This window comes from Ambystoma mexicanum, chromosome 8 (assembly GCF_040938575.1).
Source record: "Ambystoma mexicanum isolate Mex_15411 chromosome 8, UKY_AmexF1_1, whole genome shotgun sequence".
NCBI classification, from domain to species: Eukaryota; Metazoa; Chordata; class Amphibia; order Caudata; family Ambystomatidae; genus Ambystoma; species Ambystoma mexicanum.
The window spans coordinates 435,252,742-435,271,614 of NC_090929.1; the positions used below are offsets into that span (position 1 = coordinate 435,252,742).

General features: G+C 50.1%; 1 protein-coding gene across 24 annotated transcripts in view; it reads right to left on the reverse strand.

The window, feature by feature from the left end:
* Positions 1-18,873, reverse strand: part of KIF1B (kinesin family member 1B) — a 2,119,562-nt gene that overhangs the window by 624,823 nt on the left and 1,475,866 nt on the right. For 13 of the 24 annotated variants that reach the window (XM_069609972.1, XM_069609971.1, XM_069609973.1 and 10 more), the window contains one exon: positions 16,849-17,049. The exons of the other annotated variants lie outside the window; for them this stretch is intronic. In XM_069609972.1, coding sequence (XP_069466073.1) covers positions 16,849-17,049 — 201 coding nt within the window. The remainder of the gene's footprint in view (positions 1-16,848; positions 17,050-18,873) is intronic. 24 annotated transcript variants of the gene reach the window in all.

Sequence of the window (18,873 nt, forward strand, 5' to 3'; positions counted from 1 at the left end):
TGCAGGAGCCAGGCCTGCAAGTTCAGCGACTTCGGGTCGTGGTGGAGGATGGCGCCTCCTTCCCTGGAGAGTAGATCCGCGTCCGCCGGCAGCTTGATCGGCGGGGACGCTGACAAGTCCAGAAGGTCCGAGAACCATATCTGCCTCGGCCACGCAGGTGCGACGAGGATCATCCTGCACCGTGACCTCTTGAGCTGGTTGACGAGCCGGATTAGCAGAGGCAAGGGAGGGAACGCATAGAGGAACAGGCCCTCCCAGGGGAACGAGAAAGCATCGCCCATGCTCCTCGTCTGGGGAAACCTGCTGGCGAACCTCCGGCACTTGGTGTTTGTCGCCGTCGCGAACAGGTCGATCTGGGGTGTGCCCCACCGTCGGAAGAGGCGATCCACCAGATCCTGCCGTAGTTCCCACTCGTGGCACGAGCGCAGCTCCCTGCTGAGTGAGTCGGCGATGGTGTTTTTTATCCCTGCCAGATGAAACGGCACCAGAAAAATCCCTTGGGCGACGGCCCAATGCCACAGGTCCTGCGCCTCCTTGGACAGCGCTGGGGACCTGGTTCCGCCCTGTTTCCTGATGTAAAACATGGTGGTGGTGTTGTCGGTGAAGATCCTCACCACCTTGCCCTTGAGGGACGGAAGGAAGGACCTGAGGGCCCAAAACACTGCACGGAGCTCCAGGACGTTGATATGTAGGGACTTCTCCGTCGGGCGCCAGAGTCCCCTTGCGTGCAGATTTTCGGTGTGCGCTCCCCACCCTTCCAGGGAGGCATCCGTGGTCACAGTCTCCTGGTGGGCTGGGGTCTGGAAGTCCATGCCCGCCGTCAGATGCGCGCGGGTGCCCCACCACCGTATCGCTCGTCGGAAACTCTCGTCGAGCTTGATCCTTTCCTCGAAGCTGCCCGTCGTCTGGATCCAGCGCGCATCCAGGAATTCTTGCAACGGGCGCATCCGGAGCCTGCACATGGGAATGAGGTAGATGCAGGAAGACATCATCCCGAGGAGGGACTTGATGGACCTCACTTTGGCCGCGTCGGCCACCAACATCCGTTGCACCTTGCCCAAGATGGCCCTGGTCCTCTCCTCCGACGGGGAGGCCAGAAGGGACACTGTGTCGAGCCTCGCTCCCAGAAACAGTGCGACTTGCGCGGGCACCAGGTGGGATTTGGCGTAGTTCACGGAGAATCCCAGGTCCGTGAGGAGTTGGACGGTCCTTGCCGTGTGGACCACAGCGAGCTCCCTCGTCTTGGCGCGGATGAGCCAGTCGTCCAGGTAGGGGTAGACGTGGATCCCCTCGCGGCGCAGCTGCGCCGCCACCGGTGCAAGGCACTTGGTGAATACCCTGGGTGCCGACCGTAGTCCGAAGGGAAGGGCTTTGAACTGGTAATGACGCCCTTGGACCACGAATCTGAGGAATTTGCGGTGCCCCTTTAGGATGGGAATGTGGAAGTAGGCATCCTCCAAATCCAACGACGATAGGAAGTCTCCTTCCTCCAGCTGACCCAGGACGTGCTGGAGGGTGACCATCCGGAACTTCTGCGCCTTGATGAACTTGTTCAGACGTCGCAGGTCCAGGATGGGGCGCCATCCTCCCGTCTTCTTCTTCACGAGGAAGTATCTCGAGTAGACTCCGGAGCCCCGAAGCCTCTTTGGGACGAGTTCGATGGCGCCCTTTCTGAGCATCGCCTTTACCTCCAGGAGAAGTTGAGGGACGTGAAGTTCTTTCCTGGCCACGGGGGGGACGCGCGGGCACCTTCTTTGAAACTCGAGCGCGTGGCCCCGGGCCAGGGCGTCCAGCACCCAACGGTCGGTGGAGATGGACTCCCACACGCTGACGAAGCCCGCCAGCCGGCCTCCCACCGGGGTGCTTCGGTGGGGGCCCGACCCCACGGCCGGTTCAATCCTGCTTGGAAGCGGCCTTGCCGCCTTGACCTCCTTGGCGACGACGGCGGGGTCCGCTAGACTTGCCTCGTCCTCTGTAGGCCTCTTGCGACGACGAGCGGGCCGCTTGACGGTAGGAAGCGAAACCGCCGCCGGAACCTTTGGAGGCGCCCTTGCCTCCGCCGCTCCGAAAGGGCGTCCGTCGTTGCAGGACTCCAAGGGCCCGGGCCGTCTCAGTATCCGCTTTGATGGCCTGAAGGGAATCGTCCACTGTCTTCCCAAACAGGTTGTTCCCGTCGAAGGGCATGTCCAGGACTCTGGTCTGGACGTCCTGCCGGAAGTCCGTAGCTTTGAGCCATCCACGACGTCGAAGGCAAACACCGTTGCCCAGCTGGCGGAATCCAGTGTCGGCGATGTCCGTCGCCACGGTGATGGCGTGGTCCGAGGCCACCTCACCTTCCTGCAGGATCTCAAGGGCCTCCGCCCTCTTGTCGTCCGGCAGAAAATCCAGCAGGGGAGCCATCTTGTACCAGAGCTCCCTGTCGTAGCGGGCCACGATAGCCAAGGCGTTGGCCGCTTTAATCGTCGTCGCTGCCGACGAGATGACTCTACGCCCCATAGTATCCAATTTCTTTCCCTCGCCGTCCGGCGGGGAAGTCGATGTGGAGGCCGCACCCCCCCCCCCCCGCTTTCTTCCTGGCTGCCGCGGAGACGACGGAGTCCGGGGTAGGCTGCGCCCGGAGGCATAGGGGGGGCCGTGTCCGGGACCCGGTACTTTTTCTCGTACCGGTCTCTTCTAGCTGGCGTCGTGGAAGGGTTCTTGAGGAGGGAAAGGCCCTCATCCCAAATGTCGTCCAACAGAGGCACTGCGAGGACCGTCTTCCTCTTGGCCTCGCGCCGCTGATAAAGGAAGCCTTCCTTTTTCTTCTCCTCAGGGCAGAGTTGGAAAAGCTCGGAAGCCCTGGAGATCATGGAGTGGAAAGATCCGATCTCGTCGGGCGGAGAGGCCCTGGTGGGAGGCGACGACGGAAAATCCTCGTCGTATGCCTCGTCGTCCGTACCCGTCGCTGCCGTGTCAGTCCCTGTATCATCCCCTCGGGTGGACGGGGAGGAGGGCTGGAAGGGGCGCGACGGTTGAAAAGGAGGTGGTGGATGGATCCTTCTTTTCTTGGTAGGGGGAACACCAGAAGGTCCCGGTTCTGGATCCCCCGACGGGAGAGGTTCCTCCGTCGGTAACGGTAGCCTCGTCCTTATCTCGGAGCATAAGGACTGTATGGCCAACAAAATGGCCGCCGAGTTGTCTTGCGGCGCTGGCAGAGGTGAATCCGACGGGCGAGCAGGGGCCCCGTCGGTATCCTCGACGATGTCGTCGTCACCTGCGTCGGGGTCCATTCCGACGGGCTGGCCTTCTTCCACGCCTAGGCCGTGGCTTAAGACCTCGATCAGCTCCTCTTCTGAGGTTGAGGCCGACTCTACGACGACGCCCTGCCCCCCCTTCTTCTTCCCCACGGAGGGTTTCACGGGGGTCCTATCGATGGGCACAAAGGAAGACTCCCTCCGAGGAGGCAGGGAGATTCTGGGCCCTGAGGTCGCCACCACTGGTGCAGCCACCACAGGCTGAGCCAGGGCCGCCGCGACCGTTTCGATAGAGGGCTTGGTCGGATGGATCAAGGCCTTCACCACCTTAGGTGCGCTCACCGCCTTATCCTTGAGGGAGGGGGCACTGCCACGCTCCTCCTCTGCCTTAGAGCTCGACCGGGGCCTCTCCAGGAGCTTCGCCGGGTGCTCGGCCTTCCTCTTACCCGACCCAGAGCGTTGGCTCGTGGTTGATGGTGCCGGGGAGGGTGCGCCCTGCCTGGCGCCCGTAGAGCCCGACCGTTCGGCGCTCCCGGTGCCAGCGGACTCGCGGTGCTTGGCCTTATATTGGGCCCCCGTCGCCGGGGCGCCCTCAAAGGTCTTAGAAGACCGCTCGGATTTCTTCTTCTTCTCGCCAGACGGGCTCTTACCCTCCAGCCAGTTGGCGAGACGTTGATGGCGGTCCTTCATGGTCCGTTCCGACATGTTGCCGCAAAACGCACAGTCCTTCTCCACGTGCGTCTTGTCCTCATGAAGGCAGTAAAGGCAGAAAGAGTGTTCGTCCTCCTTGAAGACGTTCTGCAGCTGGCATCCAGGGCAGACCCTGAACAGCTTTCCGGGCGTCGAGCTTCCCTTCTCCTGGGCCATCTCCGAGACAGGGCCTGAGAAGCTTCTGGAGTCCTCCGAAGTGTAGCTCGACGAAATCTTCACCCTTGAGGGGCACAGATGAATCCGACACGGGTCCCCGTTGATCGGATGTAGGATCGGTGGAGCTTGAGGCTCTTTTGACCGAAAGAATCGAAGTTTTTTGTAAAAAGCGCGAAAAAATAGCACTAACGCTCGAGAGCAATAGCACGAGGATCCCAACACATGAACGTGCGGTAAAAATCTGAAGATGGCTGCCAGAGGCGGTGCTTAGGTGGAGGGCAGTCATTGGCTGTGGTCAGTATGACGCAGAGACCAGTGATTGGTTATTACTACGAAAGACAGATCAGAAACGAAACTGATACTGGTTTTTTCTTTACCGAGGATTCCCAGCCTGACGACGGGGAATATTCATGAGCATGTGAATCCATGCCAGACCCCATGCTGGAGAAACACTAGTTACTGCCCTAGCCATTAAAGGCTGAGAGCACAAAACAAAAAGCTGGTTGTCATGATGAAATGACGCTGTCCTGGAAAAAAAAATAAAAAATGTAATGCCCTTTTAGGGTACAACCTATGCCTCTGACTTAAAAGGATGTGGAGGAGAATAAAAAGCAGACACTTGACACAATCTTTTGCTTAACGTGAAACTCTGAAACAACTTTGGGCAAAAAATCTGGTATAGTAAACTTTTTCTTTCGAAATTGAAGAAAATTAGCCTTACATAGAAGGGCCTGCTACTTTCTGATGCGTCAGGCAGAAGTAATTGCAACCAGAAAAACCGCCTTCAAGGTCAGGAGCCAGAGTGAACACAAATTCAAAGGCTAAAAAATTTAATGCATGAAGAAGTTATCAACCAAATGAAGGTCCCATGATGGAACTATAATCAGTCGAAACATATTAATCAAGCCCTTAAAGAACCACATGGAACTGTAAAGGACGAGCCCTACTTTGCTGCCCTTTTAAATACTGAAAAAGGCTGTCAGATAGTCCTTAACTTCACCAAACAAAAGACCTTGCCCAGACAAGAAAAAAAAAATAACTTCTGCACCACTCCTCGAACTTTCTCCATCTGCAAGCATAAATTAGTAGCAGGCATGCATGCATGCATGCATGCATGCATGCAGCCAGCAGTATCTTGAAGACTACATAATTCAGGTCCCAGCCAGCATATTTTATGCTCTCAAGCTGAGAGACTCTGGGTTCTGGAGGAGCCCAGCCCCCTAACTCATACAGCAAGTCTGTCCTCTGAGGAAGATGTCAAGGCAGGCAGGTGGTCATCACAAGAAGGTTTTAGTACCAAGTCCTCCGAACCCAATCTGGGCACATCAGAATCATGAAAGGCACAAAACACTGCAATCTCCTAAGAACCAAGGAGATGACAGGAATCAACGGGAACGTATGAAGGGAGCCTGAAAGACCACTGCACCAGAAAGGGATCCCCCAATGTCCCCTTCAAAGGAAATTCCCTTGAACAGAAAAGTCTGCACATCCTGTTGCCAACTGTCACAAGCAGATTAATTGGCAGAATCCCCAAAAGATTTTCAAAAGTACCGTAGGACAAAGTACTAAGCCCTGCCTGCTCAAGGGGTCTGCCGACACAGTCTCTGCTCTATTCACATAGGCTGCCAAGACCGAGATGTTCTCCAGAACCCAGAATCAGAGCCACATGCCCTCCCTGCACAGAGGCACTGAACTCTCAAATCCCTCTTGTTGAATTAGTGCCTAGCCACAACACTGTCCTTCAAAATAAGGATGTTTTCCTCTGGAGACAAAGCAAAAAATCCAACAGTGCTAGTCTGATTGCTCTCTGCTCCAAAAGCTGGGTGTGCCAAGAACACTCCACTCAGGACCAGAACTCGCTCACTTGTAGATCTCCCCAGCATTTCAGGGTGTGTGGTTGCCAGAAGGACTCCCCCACCACCAGAATCTCCCAGTAAGACCATTATCCCATATCTCCAGAAACCTTCCCTGAAATCCAGAAAACTGAGACCACTGACTACAGAGCAGATATGGGAGAGAACATATTCTCAATAGGCTTTGGCACCAGAGAATTGCTCGATTCCATGAGGTGTAGAAAGGATGAGGGTTGCAGTATGTGTGAGTTCAGAAGAAGGTGACCATCGGACGAATGTTGCCGACTCATCAGGGGGGGGAACAGTCTTGCCCACCCCATTGTCTAGGACCACTCACATAAACTAGAGCCTCTGAAAAGGTGTTGCCTGGGACTTCTAAACGTTCAGGGAGAAGCCACAGTCCTGTGCTAGCTGTCAGTGTACACAAGATGACCTAACAGCTACTCCAGCAAATGGCCCCGAATGAGCCAGCCATCCAGGTAGGGAACGATATAGATCCTGTCCATCCTGAGATAAGCCGCCAACAACCTAGCCATTTTGTTTAAGACCATGGAGGAGGAAGGTGAGTCTGAAAGGAGGCATCTTGAAATGGTAATAGGTGCTGCATAGTACAAATCCCAGGAACTTTCATTGCTTAGGATAGATTCGCACACTTAAGTAAGAGTCCTGGAGGGCTAACACCACCAAAATATCCTGCCTCTAGAGAGACTGAAAAATATCTCTGAATGTCAAAACTCTAAATTTGTTCTTCCTCAGAAACTTGCTCAAGCTGCTGAGTTCCTAGATGGGGCAAATAACACCCCATTCTTCAGCAACAAACGGTACCGGGAATACCACCACCCTGACCCATCCTCTGAAAAATGGATCCCCCACCACTCGGCCAGAAGTGATTAAAGAATCCAGAATGAGTTGGGGCGTTGCCCCTCGAAAGAGACGAAAAGGGGGCTTGTCTGGTGGCTTTCGGATGAAAGGAAGGCAATACCTACTTTGGACCACTTGCAAAACCCAAATGTAGGAGGGGTCCTCCTGCAAATGCAGAGATATGACACACAAAGGGAATAAAGTTGGTGGGCTTGCAGGGGAATCAGAAGTTTGGAGGAAGATGACACCAAAGAAAACAATTCTGTGCAAGTCTAGCTCTTCAGCACTCCCCTACTGGAAGCCCAGCGAGTGTACTGTCTGAGCACCATTTTTAGCAGTGCCTATTGGGTTTTCCTGTGCATAAAAGAATTACATTGTCAAAACTTCCATCCTTTGGCACCATAAACAAAGGAGGAAGCGGAGGCTGGTTGTTGGACTACCAAACAAAGTGATTTTGCAGTCGCTTTTGAATCTTTAAATCTTCCCAGCGATTCATAAGTCTTCGGTCCAAATAAATGAATGCTATCAACGGACATATCCAATAACTTTGCTTGGAACTCTGGTGAAACCCCAGAAGACAAACTACATCGCCCTACACCCCACCGAGGATGGGCCTTTACAATATCGAGGAGGCTGTCCCGAACATCGCCTTAACGCAATTGTAACAAGTCTTCAGAGACAACCAACCACAAGACATGTGAAAACGTATGCATGAAGCATACAAGGCTTTCCAGGACATGAACCCTGATGTGAAAACTTTCTTAGCAAGAGCGTCTATCTTTTCCCCTTCTCTGCCTGGTGGAAAAGCTACGTTAGAAGACAACCTCAACTTTAACCGTGGCTGGCTAAGGGGATGGATGCCTTGCAGGGACAGATGTCTCCACAGGAATTGATGGTCCTTGTCATGATCTCTGCTTCCAAAAGGTCAGGGTTTTCCCAACTCCCTTGGAAGCAGATCCATAACCCAGGTTCCGAGTGCCAACCAGTCCCAATTGGGACCTTTTGGACCCAGTCCTGGCGCCAGTGGCACCAGGCTCATAAATATGCCCAGTCCCAGCGCTGGAAGCGCCGGGCTCATAATGCTTGGGTGGACTTACCTTCAGCAGACCATGCTGCTTACTTGCCTGCCAGTTGAGCCTCTGATCCTCTTCTGTTTGGAACTACTTTTCCTGTTGGGTGGGGCTGGAGCCACTCCCTAGATTCAGAACACTGGAACTCTTCTGGAAGGCAGGAACTCTTTTCTTACCAGGAACTCTTTTCTTACTTAGGCGTGGCTGTGGAAGGAGACACCTAAGCACTACAGGAGGCTATTTAAACCACACCCGGTGGATGAATCTTGCTTTGCGTTATTCTGCAACCTCTGCAGCAGAACGCTCATCGTGTCTTCTGCATCCGGTCCTGGGCCTAAGGAAAAAGGCTTACCATCCTGAATCCAGTCTTCAGCAACACCTATAAAGACAAGAAAGAACAGGTTAGCATTCCGGCATCTGAAAGGCAAAGGCTTACCATCCTGAATCCAGTCTTCAGCAACACCTATAAAGACAAGAAAGAACAGGTTAGCATTCCGGCATCTGAAAGACAAAAGTTTACCAACTCTTCGCACGCTCCGGAGGCCTTCGGCGCTGCATCCCGCATCTGAAAGACAAAACAAGGTGTGTTTAAAGACATTGGGGAACTTTAATACTCACGTGCCATAACTCCTTTCCACATCTAATCCAGTGGGTATTCCGGCACCCTGCAGCCGCTCCGAACTCGTACCTGCAAAATAAAAAGACAGTTAGAGCGCATAGTGAAGCAGGCAACAAGCGCTTACTTACGTGCTTCCAGGCGCTTCTATTCATCACACGGGCTCCATCTTCAACTCACTTCAGCCCGTCATCCGCCATCGCCGGAACCCTGCAAAACAAGAGACATCATTACTAAAGACTTTAAAGACATTTGAATGACTCGAAACTTACCGTTCGTGCAGTAAACGACGGACAGCAGTCCTCTGAAGTCAAGAGGCCTGCGCTACCTATCCAGTGAAGAAACTGGTTACAGCACCCTGCCCTGAGGCAGATGGAGAGCTCGGCATTCACTTACCTAAGGTGAGAGCGTTAACCTTTGGGGGTCTACAGGAGAGGAGAAGAGGAAAGAGATAGGGACACCCCGATAACCCCAGTTCATTAACCCCATATTTTCTATCTGCAGACATCTTACTCTACACGTCAGGCATACAGTGCACAGAGGTCCAGCCCAAAGAGCCAACCGGGTGCTACACATCACCTTTGAAGATACGGTAGTCGCCCAGTCAAGACCGGCGCCTCTGCGAGAATCAGGTGAGCGTTACAGAACGCAAAGCCTACCGCAAAACTCTCGCCCAGGCGCTATGGAAACCTCGGATAGTGACCCCCTAGCCCGGTTACTTGGGGAACTAAGGGCAGAAGTGCATGCAGCTCGTCAGGAAACGAATGCTCTAAGAAGGGAACTAATTATTTCCAAGGAGAGAACAGACAATCTTGCTAGACAAGTGCTACAGTCACAAGCCGGACAGACCCCGTTACCCGCATCAGGGGCAAATCTTCCTTCAACATCCTCTATGAATCCAGTGCAGATCAACCTACCTGGGAATGTACCTCTGGCTCCGCCCGAACGATTTTCTGGTGACCCAAAGAGGTTTGCAGTATTTATCAATCAGTGCCGGTTGCACTTCTTATGCCGGCCAGCAGCCTTTCCAACTGATCAAGCAAAAGTAGCTTTTGTACTTTCGTACCTTAGTGGCAATGCGGCAGACTGGTCGATCCCTCTAGTTAATCAAGATGATCCGGTTCTCCATGATTTTCAAGCCTTTCAGCTTGGTATGGAAAAACTGTTCGCAAGACATTCACAGGGGCAGGCCTTGGACAATGAGCTTCTTTCGTTGCGACAGGGTAATCAAGACCTTTTGGCTTATATTGCATCTTTCAATAGACTAATAGTGGAAACTCAATGGCCTGAGGACAAAAGGATTACGCTGTTTTATAGAGGTCTACGTGGAGAGCTCAAAGACGTTTTAGCCCAAGTAGTGAATCCCCCACAAGACTGTTCGGATTATATAGACTTGGTCGTTCAAATAGATCACAGGCTGCAGAACAGGAAGGCCGATCGTTCCAAGTTTGATGCTCGAGTATTTTCCAAACCGCCAACTCCTTCCAAAGGAGTAGACTCAGGGGAACCCATGCAAATAGGGGGTCTGAAAGGTCCTCTAACACAAAGGGAGCGGGAAAGGAGGAAACAGTTGCAATTATGCCTATATTGCGGAAACTCAGGGCACTTTCTTCGAGACTGTCCAGTGAAACCTGCCAAGAAGGCAGTAGGAGCTGCAGTTACCAAAGTTACAAACTCTGAGCAGGGAAACGACCTCGCCTGACAAGAATAGAGGTCCTCTTGCCGAGCGTGAAAACCAGTTCCGTGACCTCGCATTTCGTGATACCTATGGTCCTCATTAGCCCTGATAATCCGGATCGATTACATGCAATTGAAGCTTACGTCGACAGCGGTGCCATCGGCAATTATGTGGATCATGAAATGGTTTTGAGGATGAATCTAACTCTTTGTCCCAAGGCTGTAAAGGACGTCATTACTACGGTGGATGGTACGGAGATAGCCTCCGGGCCAGTAACGCATACCACTCAAGAGGTGACGCTAGTAAGTCAAGATGGACACCATGAGAAGATCGTGTTCGATGTGATCAAGGCCCCTCAGTTTCAGATTATTCTAGGAATACCTTGGTTAGAGAAACACAATCCTCTGATCGATTGGCGAGCAAGAACGGTCCAGTTTCCAGAATGTGTCTCTACTTGTCACCCTCCACCTGGTGTTGCACTGGCCGCAATTTCTTCAGAGACTCCCCAGTTACCTCCCGAATACCTAGAATACCAAGATGTTTTCCGGAAGGATCAGGCTAACTCTCTACCTCCTCATAGGTCTTATGACTGCCAGATAGACCTGATACCTGGATCTACTCCTCCTTGTAGTAGAATTTATGCCCTCACCGAGCCTGAGAACCTTCACCTTCGACAATACCTGGATCAATACCTGGCAAATGGGTTTATTCGTCCTTCCAAGTCCCCTGCTTCTTCAGCTTTGTTCTTCGTTCCAAAAAAGGAAGGAGACCTTAGAACTTGTATCGATTATCGCTCCCTGAACCAGATCACCGTTAAGAATAGATATCCGTTACCTTTGATCCCTGAACTCCTGGACCAAGTCAGAAAAGCATGCATATATACAAAGCTGGATCTTAGAGGAGCTTACCACTTGGTACGAGTAAAAGAGGGCGATGAATGGAAGACGGCCTTCCGCACCAAGTATGGGCTATTTGAATATCAGGTCATGCCCTTCGGACTTTGCAATGCCCCGGCCGCCTTTCAATATTTTATGAACGATGTCCTCAGAGAGCTCATAGATGTATGTGTTGTTGTTTACATTGACGACATCCTCGTTTATTCTTCATCGGAATCTGAACATCGGAAACACGTGAAAATGGTCCTCGAAAGATTGCGTCAACACAAACTTTTCGCTAAGTTGGAAAAATGTGTTTTCAACGTGACTGAAGTGGAATTCTTGGGATTCATATTATCACCTGGCGGAGTGCGTATGGATTCAAAGAAGGTCGATGCAGTTCTCAAATGGCCATCACCATCCTCCGTAAAAGGTGTGCAAAGCATGTTAGGCTTCGCTAACTTTTACCGCAGGTTTATCCCCGAATTCTCTCGAATAGTCCAGCCCATCACTGCCTTGTTAAAGAAAAACAAACGTTTTGAATGGTCTACCGAAGCGGAACAAGCTTTCCAGGATTTGAAGACTAAATTTATCTCTGCACCAATCTTAAAACACCCTCGCCCCGAACTCCCCTACATCGTGGAAACTGATGCTTCAAGCCTTGCCATGGGGGCAGTTCTATCACAAAAGGACCCGGTAACCAATCAGTTGCATCCCGTGGCATTTTGGTCCCGCAAATTCTCGCCTCCTGAAATCAATTACACGATTACTGACAAGGAACTTCTGGCTATCAAGTCTGCCTTTAAGGCTTGGCAGCATTATCTGCTGGGGGCCCGACACACCGTTACTGTGATTACGGATCACCGAAACCTGCAATATTTGAAGACCGCAAAAGCCCAATCCTCTAGACAACTCCGTTGGGCATTATTCTTTGCCGAGTTTGACTTCATAATTACCTATCGACCTGGTACAAAGAACGGTAAAGCCGATGCCCTTTCTCGGATGGGAGTGGAAGAACACTTGGTCAACCCTAAACCTGTACCAATCATTCCCGAACAAAGAATTCTGGGTGTAATCGCCACAGAATCCATAGAGGAAGTTAAGGATAAAGCCAGGCAACTTGTAACTCCAGCAGACATACAGAATTGGCATCTGCAGGGAAAGGACTTTGCAGTAAAGGACAACTTATTGTATTTCCAAGAACGATTATACCTACCCAGCACAGATTTACAGAAAAAAGTAATCTCTTGTTATCACGACTCTTTAATGGAAGGTCATCCCGGTATAGCCAAGACCTCAGAAAAGATCAAGCGCTACTTCTGGTGGCCGTCTTGGAAAAAAGATATCAGAGACTTTATAATGTCCTGTGGAGTATGCGCCCAAAACAAGAGTCAAAAGGAAAGACCAGCAGGCCTCTTACGCCCTATTGACATCCCACCTCGCCCTTGGCATACGCTTTCTATGGACTTCATCACCGATCTACCTCCATGCTCCGGATACAATACGATTCTAGTAATCGTGGACTTATTCTCCAAGATGGCGCATTTCATTCCGCTCAAAGGCTTGCCAACAGCAGCAACTCTGGCCCGAGAATTTCTCGAAAACATCGTCCGACTGCACGGTTTTCCTTCGGTTCTAATTTCGGATCGAGGTAGTCAATTTATTTCTCATTTTTGGCGAAGTTGCTGTCGGTCGGCTCAAATTGATGTGAGACTATCGACCAGTCACCACCCTCAGACCGACGGACAAACCGAGAGGACCAATCAAACTCTGGAACAGTATTTACGCTGCATGCTGCAACAAACTGAAAAAACTTGGAAAGATATCCTTTGGATAGCCGAGTATGCCTACAATAACTCTGTCCATTCGGGAACTGGGAAAACCCCGTTTTTTCTTTTGTACGGCAGTCACCCTCGAACCTCGGAGTTGGATCCCCTCCAAGATCTTGAAACACCAGCAGTAGACTACCTGCATTCTACAATCACCCAAGCCTTTAAGGAAGCTGTTTCTCACCTTCAAAGGGCTAAAGAACAATACAAGAAAGGAGCAGATCAACATCGGAAGGAAGCCCCTCACTATCAAGTAGGGGATCAAGTCTGGTTATCCACCAAATATCTATCTCTAAAAGGGCCACGCACATTCAACCCAAGATACCTTGGTCCCTATTCCATCACTACCATAGTAAACCCAGTAGCGGTCAAGTTGGACTTGCCCCCGCACATGAAGATACATCCGGTCTTCCACGTCTCTCTATTAAAACCCGTGCAACCTCAAACCCGACTAACCAAATCTCCAAAACCTATCCTAGTGGATGGAGAACTCGAGTTTGAAGTCAAAAGCATTCTGGATTCCAAGATCTCCAAATCTAAACTATTCTACCTAATTGACTGGAAAGGCTACGGCCCCCAAGAGAGATCCTGGGAACCTGCTGAATATGTCCACGCTCCTCGCCTAATCAAAAGATTTCACCGAACATTTCCTGACAAGCCAAAACCCCTGGAGAAGCCCGGTTTGGGAGGGGCCTTGAGGGGGGGTACTGTCATGATCTCTGCTTCCAAAAGGTCAGGGTTTTCCCAACTCCCTTGGAAGCAGATCCATAACCCAGGTTCCGAGTGCCAACCAGTCCCAATTGGGACCTTTTGGACCCAGTCCTGGCGCCAGTGGCACCAGGCTCATAAATATGCCCAGTCCCAGCGCTGGAAGCGCCGGGCTCATAATGCTTGGGTGGACTTACCTTCAGCAGACCATGCTGCTTACTTGCCTGCCAGTTGAGCCTCTGATCCTCTTCTGTTTGGAACTACTTTTCCTGTTGGGTGGGGCTGGAGCCACTCCCTAGATTCAGAACACTGGAACTCTTCTGGAAGGCAGGAACTCTTTTCTTACTTAGGCGTGGCTGTGGAAGGAGACACCTAAGCACTACAGGAGGCTATTTAAACCACACCCGGTGGATGAATCTTGCTTTGCGTTATTCTGCAACCTCTGCAGCAGAACGCTCATCGTGTCTTCTGCATCCGGTCCTGGGCCTAAGGAAAAAGGCTTACCATCCTGAATCCAGTCTTCAGCAACACCTATAAAGACAAGAAAGAACAGGTTAGCATTCCGGCATCTGAAAGGCAAAGGCTTACCATCCTGAATCCAGTCTTCAGCAACACCTATAAAGACAAGAAAGAACAGGTTAGCATTCCGGCATCTGAAAGACAAAAGTTTACCAACTCTTCGCACGCTCCGGAGGCCTTCGGCGCTGCATCCCGCATCTGAAAGACAAAACAAGGTGCGTTTAAAGACATTGGGGAACTTTAATACTCACGTGCCATAACTCCTTTCCACATCTAATCCAGTGGGTATTCCGGCACCCTGCAGCCGCTCCGAACTCGTACCTGCAAAATAAAAAGACAGTTAGAGCGCATAGTGAAGCAGGCAACAAGCGCTTACTTACTTGCTTCCAGGCGCTTCTATTCATCACACGGGCTCCATCTTCAACTCACTTCAGCCCGTCATCCGCCATCGCCGGAACCCTGCAAAACAAGAGACATCATTACTAAAGACTTTAAAGACATTTGAATGACTCGAAACTTACCGTTCGTGCAGTAAACGACGGACAGCAGTCCTCTGAAGTCAAGAGGCCTGCGCTACCTATCCAGTGAAGAAACTGGTTACAGCACCCTGCCCCGAGGCAGATGGAGAGCTCGGCATTCACTTACCTAAGGTGAGAGCGTTAACCTTTGGGGGTCTACAGGAGAGGAGAAGAGGAAAGAGATAGGGACACCCCGATAACCCCAGTTCATTAACCCCATATTTTCTATCTGCAGACATCTTACTCTACACGTCAGGCATACAGTGCACAGAGGTCCAGCCCAAAGAGCCAACCGGGTGCTACACATCACCTTTGAAGATACGGTAGTCGCCCAATCAAGACCGGCGCCTCTGCGAGAATCAGGTGAGCGTTACAGTCCTCCAAAGCCGGCTTGTACTTTCATGTGAGCTCTTTATCCACCATGATAGTGAAACAAGGGTTCAGGCATAAGGCAAGAATTGATTCACCAATGCCTGCAGTAAACGGCAGCACCATCTTGGTCTAAGGAACTTTGTCTAAGATGTTGGTGAGTTTACAGCCACAAAAGGGACTTGGATGGAACTCCTAGGTCCAGGGAATTTACCACTTTCCCCACAAGTTTTCTGTATTGCATACTTTGGTGTGTATAAGGCAACACCTGTTACATTTCGAGATCATGCAACGTCTTCAAGCTGAAGGCATCATGGAGGCCGAAAGCAAAATTCAATAAGTTGACCTTGTTGGCCAATAAGTCCGGCAAAGGCCCTTGCCTCATGCCCCCAAGGGGTTCCATGCCAAAGGGGATGGCATCTCCTTTGTCATCAAAAAATATCTCTAATGGTCTGAAAGAAGTATGCCCTTGACTCTGGAGCGGAGGTGCCTGCCTGCATCTGGGGCAGAGTGGTCTGCCACATCTAACTCCGAAGCTACAGCACCAAGCCCTGACGCCGACACTGCTGCTGGATGAGCACAGCTAGGCAGCGTGTAACAACGCAAAAAAGTCTCTCACCAGCTGATAGAGGCGCAGAGGTCTAGAAGGCCACGTCTAGGTCGAAACGATAACTGTCGAGGCTTTTGAGAAAATGACCAACATCCGATCACTAAAATTCTCCCAATCCTCTTTGAAGGAAAGCTACAAAGGAAAGGAGGCATTCTCTCCTTTTAATGAATCCTAAGAGTCATCATTGGCGTTCCTCCTCAACCTATGCCGCCTTTTTGTTTCTCTGGGAAGAGAAAGAAAAGCGGAGTGACTTGCTGCATTCGAGCTTCTCCTTATGTCTCCTGCTTTCCCTGTAATCTTTATTCTCTGGGGTGGACACGTAGGTCTCCACCTCTGACAACTTAGAGAGGGAGCCAGGGACTTTCAGGATGAACGATCCAGCGCCAACCTAGTGTCCCGTTCCCTGTGCGCTATCGGGGTCATGGACTGTCAAGAATCGCATTGCTCCACTTAGTGGTCCACAACCAGACATCACACACAGATATTGTGCTGGCCCATATTGCCTTGGATTGGGCACAGTGGCACAGAAACAATTAGATACAAGGTGTTCCAACATGCTGTGTGCTGAGCAGGCAGAAAAAAAGGAACAGAGCTAACGGGATTAGTGTGTTATTATGTGACAGTCGAGAAGGTTGAGCATTTTTGGATGAGGTTCCACAGCTGTACTACAGCAAAGATTCCCTGGCAAAGATTTCCAAGAACAGATGGCACTGGGGCATATCTATCTAGATAGAAAGCTCTGGAAGGATGCAAACCATTGAAAAGTAACTGACACCAACAACATGGCTTGACGTCTGTAATCTGCAGTAGGGGCAGAGGACCACAGAATAATAAGCATTGGACCTATGAGCTAAAGAAAGCAAGTAGAGCTGTCAGAACTGCAAGAAAAAGAAGGTGGGGCATGGAGCAAGCAGGTGGATCAACTATGGTAGCCTGGCATGCATACCAGGGTCCCCTTTAAAAAGAAAATGGCATGCTATGCTGTCTGCAGCCAGGAAACCATTCTGATTCATAGGCAGGAGTGAACATACTAGGACTATGAAAGCACTAACACTTGAGTAATATTTCTAAAGGGAATCCCCTCTGCCTTAATGTTGAATGTACGCTCTACTCATTCTGTGAGCTCCCTCTTCCCTATTCTTGGCTACCCTCCAACCAACAATCAAAACGCCCTCAACCTTATTATTGACCACTAACCATCACTACTAGGACAGTATGTGGAACTTGCTCCTGGCTACTAACCATTTCGTTTAGGGGCGCGTTCCACCTCATAGCTGGGGATCGGCAGAAACAGAAAGTGTGGCAGCTGATCGGCACCATCCTGGAAATTGGTGATTGCTGATGAGACAAGTATATTTGCATGCTCAGAGAACACATCGAGTACCTGTCCGTTAACATAGCCAGACATGAGGTGACGCACCAAGTCAATCTTCCTGGCATGGTCTGCAAAGAGTTACAAAGCAAAAGGGGCATGCAATCGGGAGGATGTAAGCAACGAAGGAAGACAGGGAGGATTTGAAAATGAAAAGAGGGTATAGCAAACAATAATGGTAACAGTGCGAGGTGCAGGTAGCGATGGAAGAACGTTACAGTAGGAGCAGGAAACAAAGGAAAAAACAAAAAACAAGCAATTAAGAAAATGGAAAGTGGGAGGCACAGGAGAAACAGGGAAGATCAACCAATTAAGGACGGAAGGATAAGGAACCAGCAATGAGGAGCAGGAAGCAGGAAAGAAAAAGCAAGATAGGAAGTAACAGGCATGAAAAGAAGACATACAATAATAGATGAGAGGCACAGCCATAAAATAGAAAGCAACCATTGAAGGAACAGTGGGCAAAGAATGAAGGAGGAAGAAATTGAAACTCCAGAAGATGGCCGATTCAAAATCAAAGGTAGGAAATGAACAGAGGTTGGGAGAAGACAGGAAGCAGATACAGACAATGGAAAAATAGGAATGCAACATCGAATGGAGATTATGCCTCAGTGGAAGGTAGCGGAGTGGAGAGCACAATAAGTGGGACAAATGAGAAAATGGGGATTCGGGTGCAGGACATGGGGTTCAATAGGGCAGGAATGTGTGGTGTTTGGGGGAGGAATGAGAAAAGAAATGAGAAGAAAACAAGAGAAAAATGAGCATGCAGATGATAATACAGCGTTTGTGCCATCAAATAAAAAGGTGGTTATAGAAAATCAAAGAGGGGCATTTTTACCATTCAACTCCATGCATAAGGACACTGAGCAGGACACATTTATATCGCGCAAGAATCTACTGCCAAGGTCAACCCCCAAATAAATACCCCAAGATCACCCATCCACAAGAATAGAATTCCCTTAAAATACCAGGCACTGATGACCATCCATCTCTTTCCACAACATAACCCACCTAAAAGGAAAATTCTGCCCTGCAATCAATCAATGCAGAGGAAGGTACTACACATACCAACTTTTGATAAAGTTACTCTTTTAAAGTACCACCACCACCACACGAACAGAATACCCTCAAATCAGCCACACCAGAGGAATATGCCGTCTCAAAAGAGCAAGCGCTAGATCGATCCAACATCCCCACAAGCACAGACCACAGTGAAATTGTCTGGATGTCACCCCCTTCATAGTAATTAGATGTTCATGGCAAGGCACACAGAAATCTGTTTTCAAAAGATCACTCATGACACACACTGCCATGAAATGATTCCATGCAAGGAACACTACAGTCCTGAGACCACCTACATCCGAGGAACATTCAAACAAAAATACCCACACAGAGCAATCTAATGCCCTGAGATTACCAATGGAGGAATTATCCACCATCTGTTATCACCCACGAGCTTCTTGAGATACTCAAATGCCCAGAAATCACTCTCAGGAGGGGATCTACTGTACCAATACCACTCACAACATATACATCTATCCTCAGATTACTCACAAACAACTAAACTGTTCACTTTTGAATTCATTCTTTATATTTGAAATACAATTTAAAAAAACAATGTCATCCCATATGGTTGACTATTTTAACAGAAAGCAATACTCACCATAAAGTATACTGGTCTCCAAGTACAGAGTTCTATTTTGTGTGTGTAATTGGGGTCTTTGGCATACAGATTGGAAAGAATCTTTTACTTGCCCTCCTGTCCATGGCCACTTCATTAAGGAGAACTTTACCAGCCATGTGTAAGTTAATTCAGCTTGTGTAGGTGTGCTCAGGCATAGCTCTCAACCATTTATGTTGCAAAGGCGGGTGAAAACACCCGATTTTATTTTTGG